This window comes from Oncorhynchus gorbuscha, unplaced genomic scaffold (assembly GCF_021184085.1).
Source record: "Oncorhynchus gorbuscha isolate QuinsamMale2020 ecotype Even-year unplaced genomic scaffold, OgorEven_v1.0 Un_scaffold_41:::fragment_2:::debris, whole genome shotgun sequence".
Classification (NCBI taxonomy): domain Eukaryota; kingdom Metazoa; phylum Chordata; class Actinopteri; order Salmoniformes; family Salmonidae; genus Oncorhynchus; species Oncorhynchus gorbuscha.
In genome coordinates, this window is record NW_025745256.1 from 16,450 (window position 1) to 33,389 (window position 16,940).

The 16,940-nt window shown below is 47.5% G+C and overlaps 1 protein-coding gene across 1 annotated transcript in view; it reads right to left on the reverse strand.

Annotated features, from left to right (window-relative positions):
• Positions 1-2,007: 2,007 nt before the first annotated feature.
• LOC124018162 (astrotactin-2-like) overlaps positions 2,008-16,940 on the reverse strand; it is a gene marked incomplete at both ends in the record, with an annotated part of 228,345 nt that continues 213,412 nt past the window's right edge. The window contains one exon of the mRNA XM_046333427.1: positions 2,008-2,283. Within this exon, the coding sequence (XP_046189383.1) occupies positions 2,008-2,283 (276 nt within the window). The remainder of the gene's footprint in view (positions 2,284-16,940) is intronic.

Here is a 16,940-nt window from a genome sequence, read left to right on the forward strand (position 1 = left end):
CTCCCCCCCTTCCTTATCCAATGCTTCCCTCCTCCCCTAGTTCCCTCTCCACTGCCTCCCTCCTTTCCTCTCCACTGGCTCCCTCATTTCCTCATTCCCTCTCCACTGCCACACTCCAACATTCCTTCCCTCCCTCTGCACTGCCTCCTTACTTTCCTCTCCACTGCCTCCTTCCTGCCCTCCTTCCCTCTCCATTGCCTCCCTCCTTACCTCTTCACTACCTCTCTCATTTTCTCAATCCCTCTCCACTGTCTCCCTCCTTTCCTCCTCCCCTCTCCACTGCATCCCTCCTTTCTTATTGCCCTCTCCAATGCCTCTCTCCTCCCCTCCCCACTGTCTCCCTCCTTTCCTCCTTCCCTTTCCACTGTCTCCCTCCTTTCCTCCTTCCCTTTCCACTGCATCCCTCCTTTCTTATTGCCCTCTCCAATGCCTCTCTCCTCCCCTCCCCACTATCTCCCTCCTTTCCTCCTTCCCTTTCCACTGCATCCCTCCTTTCTTATTTCCCTCTCCAATGCCTCTCTCCTCCCCTCCCCACTGTCTCCCTCCTTTCCTCCTTCCCTTTCCACTGCATCCCTCCTTTCTTATTGCCCTCTCCAATGCCTCTCTCCTCCCCTCCCCACTGTCTCCCTCCTTTCCTCCTCCCCTCCCCACTATCTCCCTCCTTTCCTCCTTCCCTTTCCACTGCATCCCTCCTTTCTTATTGCCCTCTCCAATGCCTCTCTCCTCCCTCCCCACTATCTCCCTCCTTTCCTCCTCCCCTCTCCACTGCATCCCTCCTTTCTTATTGCCCTCTCCAATGCCTCTCGCCTTCCCTCTCCACTGTCTCCCTCCTTACCTCCTTCCCTTTCCACTGCATCTCTCCTTTCTTATTGCCCTCTCCAATGCCTCTCTCCTCCCCTCCCCACTATCTCCCTCCTTTCCTCCTCCCCTCTCCACTGCATCCCTCCTTTCTTATTGCCCTCTCCAATGCCTCTCGCCTTCCCTCTCCACTGTCTCCCTCCTTACCTCCTTCCCTTTCCACTGCATCCCTCCTTTCTTATTGCCCTCTCCAATGCCTCTCTCCTCCCCTCCCCACTATCTCCCTCCTTTCCTCCTCCCCTCTCCACTGCATCCCTCCTTTCTTATTGCCCTCTCCAATGCCTCTCGCCTTCCCTCTCCACTGTCTCCCTCCTTACCTCCTTCCCTTTCCACTGCATCCCTCCTTTCTTATTTCCCTCTCCAATGCCTCTCTCCTCCCCTCCCCACTGTCTCCCTCCTTTCCTCCTTCCCTCTCCACTGTCTCCCTTCTTTTCGTCCTTCCCTTTCCACTGCATCCCTCCTTTCTTATTGCCCTCTCCAATGCCTCTCTCCTCCCCTCCCCACTATCTCCCTCCTTTCCTCCTTCCCTTTCCACTGCATCCCTCCTTTCTTATTTCCCTCTCCAATGCCTCTCTCCTCCCCTCCCCACTGTCTCCCTCCTTTCCTCCTTCCCTCTCCACTGTCTCCCTCCTTTCCTCCTCCCCTCTCCACTGCATCCCTCCTTTCTTATTTCCCTCTCCAATGCCTCTCGCCTTCCCTCTCCACTGTCTCCCTCCTTACCTCCTTCCCTTTCCACTGCATCCCTCCTTTCTTATTGCCCTCTCCAATGCCTCTCTCCTCCGCTCCCCACTGTCTCCCTCCTTTCCTCCTTCCCTCTCCACTGTCTCCCTCCTTTCCTCCTTCCCTCTCCACTGCCTCCCTCCTTTCTTATAGCCCTCTCCAATGCCTCTCTCCTTCCCTCTCCACTGCCTACTTCCTTCCCTCCATCTATCTCCACTTCCTCCCTCCTTCACCTATTTGGTGATGTAGTTCTATACCAGATTATAGAGGAATCTCCCCCCATCATCCCTATTCAGCTCCCACTATCCTCCTCTTCCTCTGTTCCCCCTCTCTCCGTCCCTCCCTCCCTATATCCTCACCTATTTGGTGAAGTTCACCTTTGCACCAGACTGTATAGGGTCTCCCCCCCACTCCATCCCTCCCTCCTACCGTCCCCCCTCACCTCCTTGGTGACGTTGTCCTGCACCAGGCTGTAAAGGGGCACGATGCGGCTGACCTCCAGCAGGACGGGGATGGGCAAGGGCTGCTCGCGGCCTGCCTGATGGCACAGGTGGCAGGCCGAGGGGCAGCTGCCCTTCTCCTCACAGCGAATCTCCACACCGCTCACCAGGTCCTCCGCCAGTAGTTGGGTCTTCAGCAGCCCAGACAGGTAGCTGATGAAGGGCATGGATTTGAGCTCGCGCCTGCTGCCCTGGTCTGTCACCTCTGGAAGATGGAGAGGAGACGGAATGAGAGAGGGCATGTTTAGACAGTGAGAGGACAGGGTATGAAAACTGAAAAACAGTCTATATTCTAACATCAGATTATATCAGTCCTAACCTTAAACCATTATGAGAAATAGCTGACCCTGTGTCAGTGGTTGGGAGCAACACCTACCAATTCAAACACAGTTTGTGACAGACAAGGGAATTTACCTTTCATTTAGCTTTATTTGCACAGGTTAGTCTCGTTGAAATTAAATCTCGTTCGCAAGAGAGACCTCATCATTATTGATGGAAGGTTGTCTGAACGTAGAGAGGACCAGATCCAAACACATGTAGACTGACACACAGAAACATGCATCAATGTGTGTCTGCCACATGTCCTGAATTGCCATAACACAGGACTGACAGCTGCACTCACGTCTTTCTATCCACTCCGTCTCCACTCTCCCCTGACTGAGTTTCACATGACCGCCTCACTCACATCACATGTGCTGCCATCTGGATCTACTTTCTATTGCGGTCAACCAAAATAATCCCTCATTGTCATAAACTCCTCCACCGGGAATGAACGGTGGGTGATGACTTATTCCTGCATAGTGTAAATAAGCATTGTTTGATTTTCTCATCGACGGGGAATTCTCGCGCATAACGTTCTGTGCCAGCAGGCTAACAGTGTTACATTGGAAAGGAGTGAAACAGGGAGAAATGTTAATTGAGTGTTGAGTGTTTCCCTGGATGGATGGATGGATGGATGGATGGATGGATGGATGGATGGATGGAATGAAGGAAGGAAGGAGGGATGGAGGGAGGGAAGGAGACAGCCATGTATTGCAGAGGCAGCAGATGTGCTGTCTGTCTGTGTTGATGAGAGGAGAGACCAGACAGGCTGGAGAGAGGAGTCTCTCTCAGCAATGGCAACATTGAATCAAATGTACAATATGAAAATTGCTGATGGAGGGAAATTTTATTAATCATGTGCTATGGAGGATTTTGCTTAATGCTTCCCAAAGTGTATTTATTGTGGGGGTCTTCATAACACCAAGTGGGTATGAATGTTTTCATGGTATATCAGAATTAGCAGTGTTTTTCCAATCTGTATACCTTGTCTAAGTAGTTCCATTACCTAAACTGTACATGTTGCTGCACAGGAGCAATGTTATTGTGGTTGACTATGAGTGAATTAATTCCAGCCTCAGTCTCTCATTGTGTGCCATTATGTGGCCTACAGGTTTACTCCAATTGCAGAGCAATCAACTGACTCATATCCGTCTCATATCCAGACGTCTAGGAAAAAGGCTGAGCTAGAGCTGAATCAACAGGGGGAGGAGAACACCAGGCAGAGCCAGAGGTGGGAACCACTGCATAAACACAATAACATGCAGATGTGTTAGCCTGCTACTCCCTAACCAAAGGCCAAACTCACACAGTCACACGGTTTGTGCTACACTTTACAGGAGTGAGGGCAAAAAGAGAAAGTGACATTCTTCAAGGTAGAGTAATTGGGACCAGCTTAGAGTAAAAGTCATTTTAGTGCAGCCTTCGGAATATTTCACAGAGGAAAAGAAAACATACAGTGTGTGAACTTAATCAGCATGTGTGTCCGTTCTCTTAAAACTCACTAGTCTTGCTTTCTTTCTCGACAGCTCTTTAAAAGCCCAGCCAAGTATAGGGCTAGTTATGCCTTCAGGTTCCAATCCCTCATACACACAAACACATTTCGAGCTGTACTAGCTCACAGAACATCAGTGAAAAATAGCTTCCACTGGGGTAGATGGGGGGGTGGAGGGAGCAGAAATGTAACACAGGTGCAGATTATCTGATGTTTTCAGGATAAGATCACTAGTCAGTGACAGAGTTCTAAATGAATCTCCTATGTAAAAACAAACATTCCACTGCCACACAGAGAGAAAAGGAACACCAGCTATAATGAGAATATATACACTGAGTGTACAAAACATTAGAAACACCTGCTCTTTCCATGACATGGACTGACCAGGTGAATCCAGGTAAATGCTATGATCCCTTATTGATGTCACATGTTAAATCCACTTCAATCAGTGTAGATGAAGGGGAGGAGACAGTATAAAGAAAGAGTTTTAAGCCTTGAGAGAATTGAGACATGGATTGTGTAAATGGGCAAGACAAAAGATTTAAATGCTTTTGAATGGGGTATGGCAGTAGGTGCCAGGCGCACAGGTTTGAGTGTGTCAAGAACTAACGCTCAACAGTTTCCCGTGTGTATCAAGGATGGTCCACCACCTAAAGGACATCCAGCCAACTTGAGTCCACATGGGCCAGCATCCCTGTAGGAACGCTTTCGACGCCTTGTAGTCCACGCCCCGACAAATTGAGGCTGTTCTGAGGGCAAAAGGGGGTGAACTCAATATTTAGAAGGTGTTCCTAATGTTTCAAGAATTCGGTGTACTGTATTTACTGAAGTAAAAACGACAAACACGGAGATAAGACCTGCGTGACAGTCGATACATTTCCTCTTTCATTCAACACATGCAAGCGTGTGAGACAAATGGTACGTCATCAGACAGTGTATTGTACGTGTAGTTTGATAATAGGCTGGTGTTGTGGTGACGCTATGGGCTCCAGACACAGGCCCAGCTACAGAGTAGAGAGTGTATGAAGGGACTGGAGTAGTGGAAGAGGAGGGGAGGGATACTCTCCTCCACATCCTATGTAAACAGGCTCAAGGGGTGGACCTAAGAGTCCAATTACATGCACTCAACACAAACACAGAAAGAAGCTGTTATCACTTGGCCCTCACAATAAAACACTGTGATTATCCCAGGTTTACTGCAGGGCAGCTCACATCATAGCCGGCCACATATACACCCACCCCTCTTCCTTTCCCCTTCAACTCCATCTGTTACCTGTGACAATAACTTCCGGAAGTTAACATTAACCCCAAAGCCTTAGATAGGATTGAGAGTAAGAAAAGTGGAATATATGCTCCACTGTGATCTAGTCAGATGCATGTTCCATGAAATACACTGAGATTCTAGGCAGACAACTTACACATGACACCAGTTAACACATCCCTTTGGCATTAATTACAGGTGTGTAGGATCATTACAACCATATAAATCCTATTAAATTACTGAAGGGGCTTTGTCATGAACCCTAAAAGTTCCAGAAAGGGGTGAAAATAGCAGCTAATTGGAATGAATGGTAGTAAAGGCATATTCCAGATTTTACTTATGTAGGAAAAAAAGAAGTCAGGCATATGATACAGTACCAGTCAAAAGTTTGGACACCTACTCATTCAAGGGTTTTTCTTTTTTTTTCTCACTATTATTATACAACATAGAAAATAGTAAAGACATCAAAACTATGAAATAACACATATGTAGTAACCACAAAAGTGTTAAACAAAATATATTTATATTTGAGATTCTTCAAAGTGGCCACCATTTGCCTTGATGACAGCTTCGCACACTCTTGGCATTCTCTCAACCAACTTCATGAGGTAGTCACCTGGAATGCATTTCAATTAATAGGTGTGCCTTGTTCAAAGATAATTTGTGGAATTTCTTTCCTTCTTAATGCATTTGAGCCAATCCGTTGTGTTGTGACATGATATGGGTGGTATACAGAAGATAGCCCTGTTTGGTAAAAGACCAAATCCAAGAACAGCTCAAATAAGCAAAGAGAAATGACAGTCCGCCATTACTTTAAGACATGAAGGTCAGTCAATCCTGAACATTTCAAGAACTTTGAAAGTTTATTCAAGTGCTGTCACAAAAACCATCAAGTGCTATGATGAAACTGGCTCTAATGAGGACCGCCACAGGAAAGGAAGACCCATAGTTAGTTACCTCTGCTGCAGAGGATAAGATCATTAGAGTTAACAGCCTCAGAAATTGCAGCCCAAATAAATGCTTCATAGAGTTAAAGTAACAGACACATCTCAACATCAACTGTTCAGAGCAGACTGCGTGAATCGCCCTTTATGGTCGAATTGCTGTAATGAAACTACTACTAAAGGACACCAATAAGAAGAAGAGCAATCTTCACGAGCAATGGACATTAAATCGGTGGAAATATGTCATTTGGTCTGATGAGTCCAAATGTGACATTTGTGGTTCTAACCGCCGTGTCTTTGTGAAATGTAGAGTAGGTGACCGGATGATCTCCGCATGTGTGGTTCCCACCATGAAGCAAGAGGTGTGATGGTGTGGGGGTGCTTTGCTGGTGACACTGTCTGTGATTTCTTTCGAATTCAAGGCACACTTAACCAGCATGGCTACCACAACATTCTGCAGCGATACGCCATCCCATCTGGTTTGCACTTAGTGGAACTATGTGTTTTTCAACAGGACAATGACCCAACACAACTCCAGGCTGTGTAAGGGCTATTTGACCATGAAGGAGAGTGATGGAGTGCTGCATCACCCGACCTCAACCCAATTGAGATGCATTCTAGTTTGCTCTGTTTTTTGGTTAATTCTTAAGTAATTATCTTTTTGTTTTGTCATGATTTGGTTGGGTTGAATTGTGTTGCTGTCCTGGGGCTCTGTTTTTGTGTTTATGAACAGAGCCCCAGGACCATCTTGCTGAGGGGACTCTTCTCTTGGTTAATCTTTCTGTAGGTGATAGCTTTGTTATGGAAGGTTTGAATTCTCTTTTCTGGATTTTGATAAGTACAGGGTATCCTCCTAATTCTGCTCTTTATGCATTATTTGGTGTTTTACGTTGTACCTTGATGATGTTTTTGCTGAATTTTGCATGCAGCAGCTCAAATTGGTGTTTGTGCCCCGTTTTGTGGGATCTTGCTTTGTGAGTGGACCCCAGACCTTACAACCATAAAGGGTAATGGGTTCTATAACTGAGTCAAGTATTTTTTTGCCAGATCCTAATGGGGATGTCGGATTTTATGTTCCTTTTGATGGTGTAGTAGGCCCGTTTTGCCTTGTCTCTCAGATCGTTCACGGCTTTGTGGAAGTGACCTGTGGTGCTGATGTTTAGACTGAGGTAGGGATAGTTTTCTAGATGGAATTTATATTTGTAGTCCTGGCAACTGTCATGTTTGTCATTTATTGTCATGTCTTGTCCCTGTGCTCCCCATGCTATTCGTTTCCCTCTGCTGGTCTTGTTTGGTTCTATCCTTCTCTCTCCCCCTCCCTCTCTCACTCTCTCGCTCTCTCTTCTCTCTGTCGTTCCGTTCCTGCTCCCAGCTGTTCCTATTCCCCTAATCATCATTTAGTCTTCCCACACCTGTTCCCGATCCTTTCCCCTGATTAGACTCCCTATTTATTCCTTTGTGATCCGTTCCTGTTCCGTCGGTTCCTTGTATTGTATTCACCATGCTGTGATTGCGTTTCGCCCTGTCCTGTCGTGTTTTTTGCCGTGATTGTGTATCACCCTGTCCTGTCGTGTTTTGTGCCTTCATCAGACGCTGCGTGTGAGCAGGTGTCTCAGTCGACTACGGCCTGCGCCTACCCGAAACGACCTGCAGTCTGTGGCCGCTTCTCCAGTTGTTTTCCCCTCTACAAATCTAGAGGATGTCAGTTATTCCGTTTTGAACATTATTAAACTCTGTTTCTGTTAAGTCGCTTTTGGGTCCTCTTTTACCTGCATGACAGAAGGAACCGACCAAGGAATGGACCCAGCGACTTCAGACGCTCGTTACACTGCCGTCGAGTTCCAAGGAGCCATGCTCGGCAGACACGAGCAGGAATTGTCTGCTGCTCGCCATGCCGTGGAGAACCTGGCCGCTCAGGTTTCCGACCTCTCTGGACAGTTCCAGAGTCTACGTCTCGTGCCACCTGTTACTCCCTGGCCTGCCGAGCCTCCAGAACCCAGGGTTAATAACCCACCTTGCTACTCCGGGCAGCCCACTGAGTGCCGCTCCTTTCTCACGCAGTGTGAGATTGTGTTCTCTCTCCAACCCCACACATACTCTAGAGAGAGAGCTCGGGTTGCTTACGTCATTTCACTCCTTACTGGCCGGGCTCGAGAATGGGGCACAGCTATCTGGGAGGCAAGGGCTGATTGCTCTAACAGATTCCAGAACTTTAAAGAGGAGATGATTCGGGTTTTTGACCGTTCAGTTTTTGGTGAGGAGGCTTCTAGGGCCCTGGCTTCCTTATGCCAAGGTGAACGGTCCATAACGGATTATTCCATTGAGTTTCGCACTCTTGCTGCCTCTAGTGAGTGGAACGAGCCGGCGCTGCTCGCTCGTTTTCTGGAGGGACTCCACGCAGCGGTTAAGGATGAGATTCTCTCCCGGGAGGTTCCTTCAGATGTGGACTCTTTGATTGCTCTCGCCATCCGCATAGAACGACGGGTAGATCTTCGTCACCGGGCTCGTGGAAGAGAGCTCGCATCAACGGTGTTTCCCTGCTCCGCATCGCAACCATCTCCCTCCTCTGGCTTTGAGACTGAGCCCATGCAGCTGGGAGGGATTCGCATCTCGAATAAGGAGAGGGAACAGAGGATCACCAACCGCCTGTGCCTCTATTGCGGAGTTGCTGGACATTTTGTTATTTCATGTCCAGTAAGAGGCCAGAGCCCATCAGTAAGCGGAGGGCTACTGGTGAGCGCTACTACTCAGGTCCCTTCATCTAGATCTTGTACTACTATGTCGGTCCATCTACGCTGGACCGGTTCGGGTGCTACATGCAGTGCTTTGATTGACTCTGGGGCTGAGGGTTGTTTCATGGACGAAGCATGGGCTCGGAAACATAACATTCCTTTCAGACCGTTAGACAGGCCTACGCCCATGTTTGCCTTAGATGGTAGTCATCTTCCCAGTATCAAATTTGAGACACTACCTTTAACTCTCACAGTATCTGGTAACCACAGTGAGACTATGTCTTTTTTGATTTTCCGTTCACCGTTTACACCTGTTGTTTTGGGTCACCCCTGGCTTGTATGTCATAATCCTTCTATTAATTGGTCTAGTAATTCTATCCTATCCTGGAACGTTTCTTGTCATGTGAAGTGTTTAATGTCTGCCATCCCTCCCCTTTCTTCTGTCCCTACTTCTCAGGAGGAACCTGGCGATTTGACAGGAGTGCCGGAGGAATATCATGATCTGCGCACGGTCTTCAGTCGGTCCCGAGCCAACTCCCTTCCTCCTCACCGGTCGTATGATTGTAGTATTGATCTCCTTCCGGGGACCACTCCTCCTCGAGGTAGACTATACTCTCTGTCGGCTCCCGAACGTAAGGCTCTCGAGGATTATTTGTCTGTGTCTCTTGACGCCGGTACCATAGTGCCTTCTTCCTCTCCGGCCGGGGCGGGGTTCTTTTTTGTTAAGAAGAAGGACGGTACTCTGCGCCCCTGCGTGGATTATCGAGGGCTGAATGACATAACGGTTAAGAATCGTTATCCGCTTCCCCTTATGTCATCAGCCTTCGAGATTCTGCAGGGAGCCAGGTGCTTTACTAAGTTGGACCTTGGACCTTCGTAACGCTTACCATCTCGTGCGCATCAGAGAGGGGGACGAGTGGAAAACGGCGTTTAATACTCCGTTAGGGCATTTTGAGTACCGGGTTCTGCCGTTCGGTCTCGCCAATGCGCCAGCTGTTTTTCAGGCATTAGTTAATGATGTTCTGAGAGACATGCTGAACATTTTTGTTTTTGTCTATCTTGACGATATCCTGATTTTTTCTCCGTCACTCGAGATTCATGTTCAGCACGTTCGACGTGTTCTACAGCGCCTTTTAGAGAATTGTCTCTACGTAAAGGCTGAGAAGTGCTCTTTTCATGTCTCCTCCGTTACTTTTCTCGGTTCCGTTATTTCCGCTGAAGGCATTCAGATGGATTCCGCTAAGGTCCAAGCTGTCAGTGATTGGCCCGTTCCAAGGTCACGTGTCGAGTTGCAGCGCTTTTTAGGTTTCGCTAATTTCTATCGGCGTTTCATTCGTAATTTCGGTCAAGTTGCTGCCCCTCTCACAGCTCTTACTTCTGTCAAGACGTGTTTTAAGTGGTCCGGTTCCGCCCAGGGAGCTTTTGATCTTCTAAAAGAACGTTTTACGTCCGCTCCTATCCTCGTTACTCCTGACGTCACTAGACAATTCATTGTCGAGGTTGACGCTTCAGAGGTAGGCGTGGGAGCCATTCTATCCCAGCGCTTCCAGTCTGACGATAAGGTTCATCCTTGCGCTTATTTTTCTCATCGCCTGTCGCCATCTGAGCGCAACTATGATGTGGGTAACCGTGAACTGCTCGCCATCCGCTTAGCCCTAGGCGAATGGCGACAGTGGTTGGAGGGGGCGACCGTTCCTTTTGTCGTTTGGACAGACCATAAGAACCTTGAGTACATCCGTTCTGCCAAACGACTTAATGCCCGTCAAGCTCGTTGGGCGTTGTTTTTCGCTCGTTTCGAGTTTGTGATTTCTTACCGTCCGGGTAGCAAGAACACCAAGCCTGATGCCTTATCCCGTCTGTTTAGTTCTTCTGTGGCTTCTACTGATCCCGAGGGGATTCTTCCTTATGGGCGTGTTGTCGGGTTAACAGTCTGGGGAATTGAAAGACAGGTTAAGCAAGCACTCACGCACACTGCGTCGCCGCGCGCTTGTCCTAGTAACCTCCTTTTCGTTCCTGTTTCCACTCGTCTGGCTGTTCTTCAGTGGGCTCACTCTGCCAAGTTAGCGGGTCATCCCGGTGTTCGAGGCACTCTTGCGTCTATTCGCCAGCGCTTTTGGTGGCCGACTCAGGAGCGTGACACGCGCCGTTTCGTGGCTGCCTGTTCGGACTGCGCGCAGACTAAGTCGGGTAACTCTCCTCCTGCCGGTCGTCTCAGACCGCTCCCATTCCTTCTCGACCATGGTCTCACATTGCCTTAGACTTCATTACCGGTCTGCCTTTGTCTGCGGGGAAGACTGTGATTCTGACGGTTGTCGATAGGTTCTCTAAGGCGGCACATTTCATTCCCCTCGCTAAACTTCCTTCCGCTAAGGAGACGGCACAAATCATTATTGAGAATGTATTCAGAATTCATGGCCTCCCGTTAGACGCCGTTTCAGACAGAGGTCCGCAATTCACGTCACAGTTTTGGAGGGAGTTCTGTCGTTTGATTGGTGCGTCCGTCAGTCTCTCTTCCGGGTTTCATCCCCAGTCTAACGGTCAAGCAGAGAGGGCCAATCAGACGATTGGTCGCATACTACGCAGCCTTTCTTTCAGAAACCCTGCGTCTTGGGCAGAACAGCTCCCTGGGCAGAATACGCTCACAATTCGCTTCCTTCGTCTGCTACCGGGTTATCGCCGTTTCAGAGTAGTCTGGGTTACCAGCCTCCTCTGTTCTCATCCCAGCTTGCCGAGTCCAGCGTTCCCTCCGCTCAAGCGTTTGTCCAACGTTGTGAGCGCACCTGGAGGAGGGTGAGGTCTGCACTTTGCCGTTACAGGGCACAGACGGTGAGAGCCGCCAATAAACGCAGGATTAAGAGTCCAAGGTATTGTTGCGGCCAGAGAGTGTGGCTTTCCACTCGCAACCTTCCTCTTACGACAGCTTCTCGTAAGTTGACTCCGCGGTTCATTGGTCCGTTCCGTGTCTCCCAGGTCGTCAATCCTGTCACTGTGCGACTGCTTCTTCCGCGACATCTTCGTCGCGTCCATCCTGTCTTCCATGTCTCCTGTGTTAAGCCCTTTCTTCGCACCCCCGTTCGTCTTCCCTCCCCCCCTCCCGTCCTTGTCGAGAGCGCACCTATTTACAAGGTACATAAAATTATGGACATGCGTTCTCGGGGACGGGGTCACCAATACCTAGTGGATTGGGAGGGTTACGGTCCTGAGGAGAGGAGTTGGGTTCCGTCTCGGGACGTGCTGGACCGTTCGCTCATCGATGATTTCCTCCGTTGCCGCCAGGATTCCTCCTCGAGTGCGCCAGGAGGCGCTCGGTGAGTGGGGGTACTGTCATGTTTGTCATTTATTGTCATGTCTTGTCCCTGTGCTCCCCATGCTATTCGTTTCCCTCTGCTGGTCTTGTTTGGTTCTATCCTTCTCTCTCCCCTCCCTCTCTCACTCTCTCGCTCTCTCTTCTCTCTGTCGTTCCGTTCCTGCTCCCAGCTGTTCCTATTCCCCTAATCATCATTTAGTCTTCCCACACCTGTTCCCGATCCTTTCCCCTGATTAGACTCCCTATTTATTCCTTTGTGATCCGTTCCTGTTCCGTCGGTTCCTTGTATTGTATTCACCATGCTGTGATTGCGTTTCGCCCTGTCCTGTCGTGTTTTTTGCCGTGATTGTGTATCACCCTGTCCTGTCGTGTTTTGTGCCTTCATCAGACGCTGCGTGTGAGCAGGTGTCTCAGTCGACTACGGCCTGCGCCTACCCGAAACGACCTGCAGTCTGTGGCCGCTTCTCCAGTTGTTTTCCCCTCTACAAATCTAGAGGATGTCAGTTATTCCGTTTTGAACATTATTAAACTCTGTTTCTGTTAAGTCGCTTTTGGGTCCTCTTTTACCTGCATGACAGCAACTGGACCTTTTTTTGGTACACCAATATTTTTGTACACTGTCAGGGCCCAGGTCTGACAGAATCTGTGCTGAATATCTAGGTGCTGCTTTAAGCACCAGATCATCAGCAAACAGTAGACATTTGACTTCAGATTCTAGTAGGTTGAGGCTGGGTGCTGCAGACTGTTCTTGTGCCCTCGCCAATTTGTAGACATATATGTATAACAGGGTGGAGCTCAAGCTGCATCATTGTCTCACCCCACAGCCGTGTGAAAGTAAATCTGTGTTTTTGGACAATTTTAAGTGAAACACTTGTTGTTTGTGTACTTGGACTTTATAACGTCATATGTCTTTCCCCCGTCTTTCCATCCATTTGTATAGCAGACCCTCATGCCAAATTGAGTCAAATGCTTTTTTTTTATACCAACAAAGCATGAGAAGACATAGCTTTTGTTTTGGTTTATTGGTTTGTCTATTAGGGTGAATACGTGGACTGCCGTACGGTCATTTGGTAAAAAGCCAATTTGACATTTGCTCCGTACATTGTTTTCACTGAGGAGATGTAGGAGTCTGCGGTTAATGATAATGCAAAGGAATTTCCCAAGGTTGCCGTTTTGTCACTAAAGCACCTTATACTACCCACCACTGCGACTTGTATGCTCTAGTCGGCTGGCCCTCACTACATATTCGTCGCCAGACCCACTGGCTCCAGGTCATCTACAAATCCATGCTAGGTAAAGCTCCGCCTTATCTCAGTTCACTGGTCACGATGGCAACACCCATCCGTAGCACGCGCTCCAGCAGGTGTATCTCACTGATCATCCCTAAAGCCAACACATCATTTGGCCGCCTTTCATTCCAGTACTCTGCTGCCTGTGACTGGAACGAATTGCAAAAATCGCTGAAGTTGGAGACTTTTATCTCCCTCACCAACTTCAAACATCAGCTATCCGAGCAGCTAACCGATAGCTGCAGCTGTACATAGTCTATAGGAAAATAGCCCACCCATTTTCACCTACCTCATTCCCATACTGTTTTTTATACTGTTTTTATTTATTTATTTTTCTGCTCTTTTGCACACCAATATCTCTACCTGTACATGACCATCTGATCATTTATCACTCCAGTGTTAATCTGCAAAACTGTATTATTCGCCTACCTCCTCATGCCTTTTGCACACATTGTATATAGACTGCCCATTTTTTTTCTACTGTGTTATTGACTTGTTAATTGTTTATTCCATGTGTAACTCTGTGTTGTCTGTTCACACTGCTATGCTTTATCTTGGCCAGGTCGCAGTTGCAAATGAGAACTTGTTCTCAACTAGCCTACCTGGTTAAATAAAGGTGAAATAAAAAAAATAAAAAATGAATATCCCACGGTAGCTATTGGGGTCAAATTTTGTGGATTGGAGTGATCAGTCCTTGGTTCCAAATATTGGTGAAGATGTAAGAGAGGTTAAGTACAGCCAATTGGAATTTGTGGTCTGTATATTTTACCATTTGATTTAGGATATCATCAACAGCACAGGCCTTTTTGGGTTGGAGAGATTGTATTTTGTCCTGTAGCTGATTCAGTGTAATTGGAGAATCCAGTGGGTTCTGGCAGTCTTTAATAACTGATTCTAAGATTTGTAATTGATCTTGTATATGTTTTTGGTGTTTGTTCTTTGTTATAGAGCACAAAATATTGGATAAGTGGTTTATCCATACATCTCCATTTTGGATGGTAACTCTTTGTGCGGTTAGATTCTATGGATTCTTCAATTGCATTGAGCTGATTTTTGTGCTGTTCATATTTTCTTAGTGTATTTCTGTACTGTTTTAGTATTTCACTATAGTGGAAGGCGTAGGCTCAGGTTTTCTGGGTCTCTGTTTTTGGTTGGATAGGTTTTTGAATTTCTTTCTTAGATTTTTGAATTCTTCATCAAACCATGTATCATTGTTGTTCATTTTCCTAAGTTGTCTGCTTGACAATTTATATATTTGAAAGGTCAAATATACTGTTTAGGCTTTCTACTGCCAAGTTCACACCTTCACTATGGCAGTGAAATGTTGTGTCCAGGAAGTTGTCTAAAAGGGATTGATTGTGTTGTTGCCCAATAGTTTTTTGGTAGGTTTCTACACTACCTGCCTCATGATTGATTATTACTCTGTTCAAGTAGACTGTGATTTTGCTATGATCTGATAGGGGTGTCAGTGGTCTGACTGTGAACACTCAGAGACTCTGGATTGAGGTCAATGATAAAGTAATCTATAGTGATACTGCCGAGGGATGAGCTGTAGGTGAACGTACCATAGGAGTCCCCTCGAAGCCTACCATTGACTATGTACAGACCCAGCTTGCGACAGAGTTGCAGGAATTGTGAGACATTTTTGTTGGTTGTTTTGTCGTTGTTGTGTTTAGGGGGGCATATTGGGGAGGGAATGCTGTCACCTCCAGGTAGGTGTTTGTCCTCCTGAGTGCTGAGAGTTCAGGTTCTTGTCCAGTTCTGGCATTTAGGTCACCACAGAAGCGTACATGTCCCTGGGCCTGGAAATGGTTGATCTCCCCCTCTAGGATGGAGAATCTGTCATCGTTAAAGTATAGGGATTCTATATAGGCAACAGACATGAGGACTTTTCCCTCTGTTAAGAAAGTTTTCTTATTAACTTCTGGCCAGATGTAAAATGACCCTGTTTTGACTAATTTACATTTTTTTTTATTGCTTTGGTACTATTTTAACAAGTATATGGTACATTTTCAAATCTTAGTACAAAACTCAAAACAGATAATCAAAAAGGCTGTTATTTCAGGTGGTGGCCATAGGACCCGTCAAAGAGATCTAAGAGGTGGCCATAGGACCCGTCAAAGAGATCTAAGAGGTGGCCATGGGACCCGTCAAAGAGATCTAAGAGGTGGCCATAGGACCCGTCAAAGAGATCTAAGAGGTGGCCATAGGACCCGTCAAAGAGATCTAAGAGGTGGCCATAGGACCCGTCAAAGAGATCTAAGAGGTGGCCATGGGACCCGTCAAAGAGATCTAAGAGGTGGCCATAGGACCCGTCAAAGAGATCTAAGAGGTGGCCATGGGACCCGTCAAAGAGATCTAAGAGGTGGCCATAGGACCCGTCAACGAGATCTAAGAGGTGGCCATGGGACCCGTCAAAGAGATCTAAGAGGTGGCCACAGGACACGTCAAAGAGATCTAAGAGGTGGCCATAGGACCCGTCAAAGAGATCTAAGAGGTGGCCATGGGACCCGTCAAAGAGATCTAAGAGGTGGCCATAGGACCCGTCAACGAGATCTAAGAGGTGGCCATGGGACCCGTCAAAGAGATCTAAGAGGTGGCCATAGGACCCGTCAACGAGATCTAAGAGGTGGCCATGGGACCCGTCAAAGAGATCTAAGAGGTGGCCATAGGACACGTCAAAGAGAATTAAGAGGTGGCCATAGGACCCGTCAAAGAGATCTAAGAGGTGGCCACAGGACACGTCAAAGAGATCTAAGAGGTGGCCATAGGACCCGTCAAAGAGATCTAAGAGGTGGCCACAGGACACGTCAAAGAGATCTAAGAGGTGGCCATAGGACCCGTCAAAGAGGTGGCCATAGGACCCGTCAAAGAGGTGGACGTCAGAGAGAGGGAAGCAGATGGCATGGAAAGGTTGTGTCTAATGAATTTCCCGGGCCATCATCATTGGTCATGTGGTAAACAGAGGCCTTACCATGGCAGAGGCTGCCGGATTAGGTCACCCCAATCTGAAAAAATGAACTGGCAATTTGATAAAGAGAACATTCCACCAAGAAAGCCGGTAAATCTTTTACCATTACATTTACTGTAAATTACATATTGTAATGCATGTACATTCACTAAACGTGTTACAGTATTCTTACAGTATCATCTATTGACAGTATACTCTGTTTATACCCTCAGAGTTTACAGAAGTCCCCATGGTGGTTGCCATGTGCTGACCGACCAGCAGAAGTGGGCAATGGTGGAAATGGTGAGGGCCAGGAATGACGTACAGTACGACTGTCTGAAATAAAGCAGGCCATTAAGGAGAACAATGACACCTTTGCCAATGAGGCATCCATCAGCCTACCAACAATCGCTCAGCTTCTAAAGAGGCACCAGGAAACACATTTACCTGGTGCGCTTTGAGAGAAACAACGACTGGGTGAAACAACTGCAGGCCTAGTATGTTCAGGTACAACACTATATACTGTATTACTGTTACTATTTGATGCACATACTACTTCACAATAT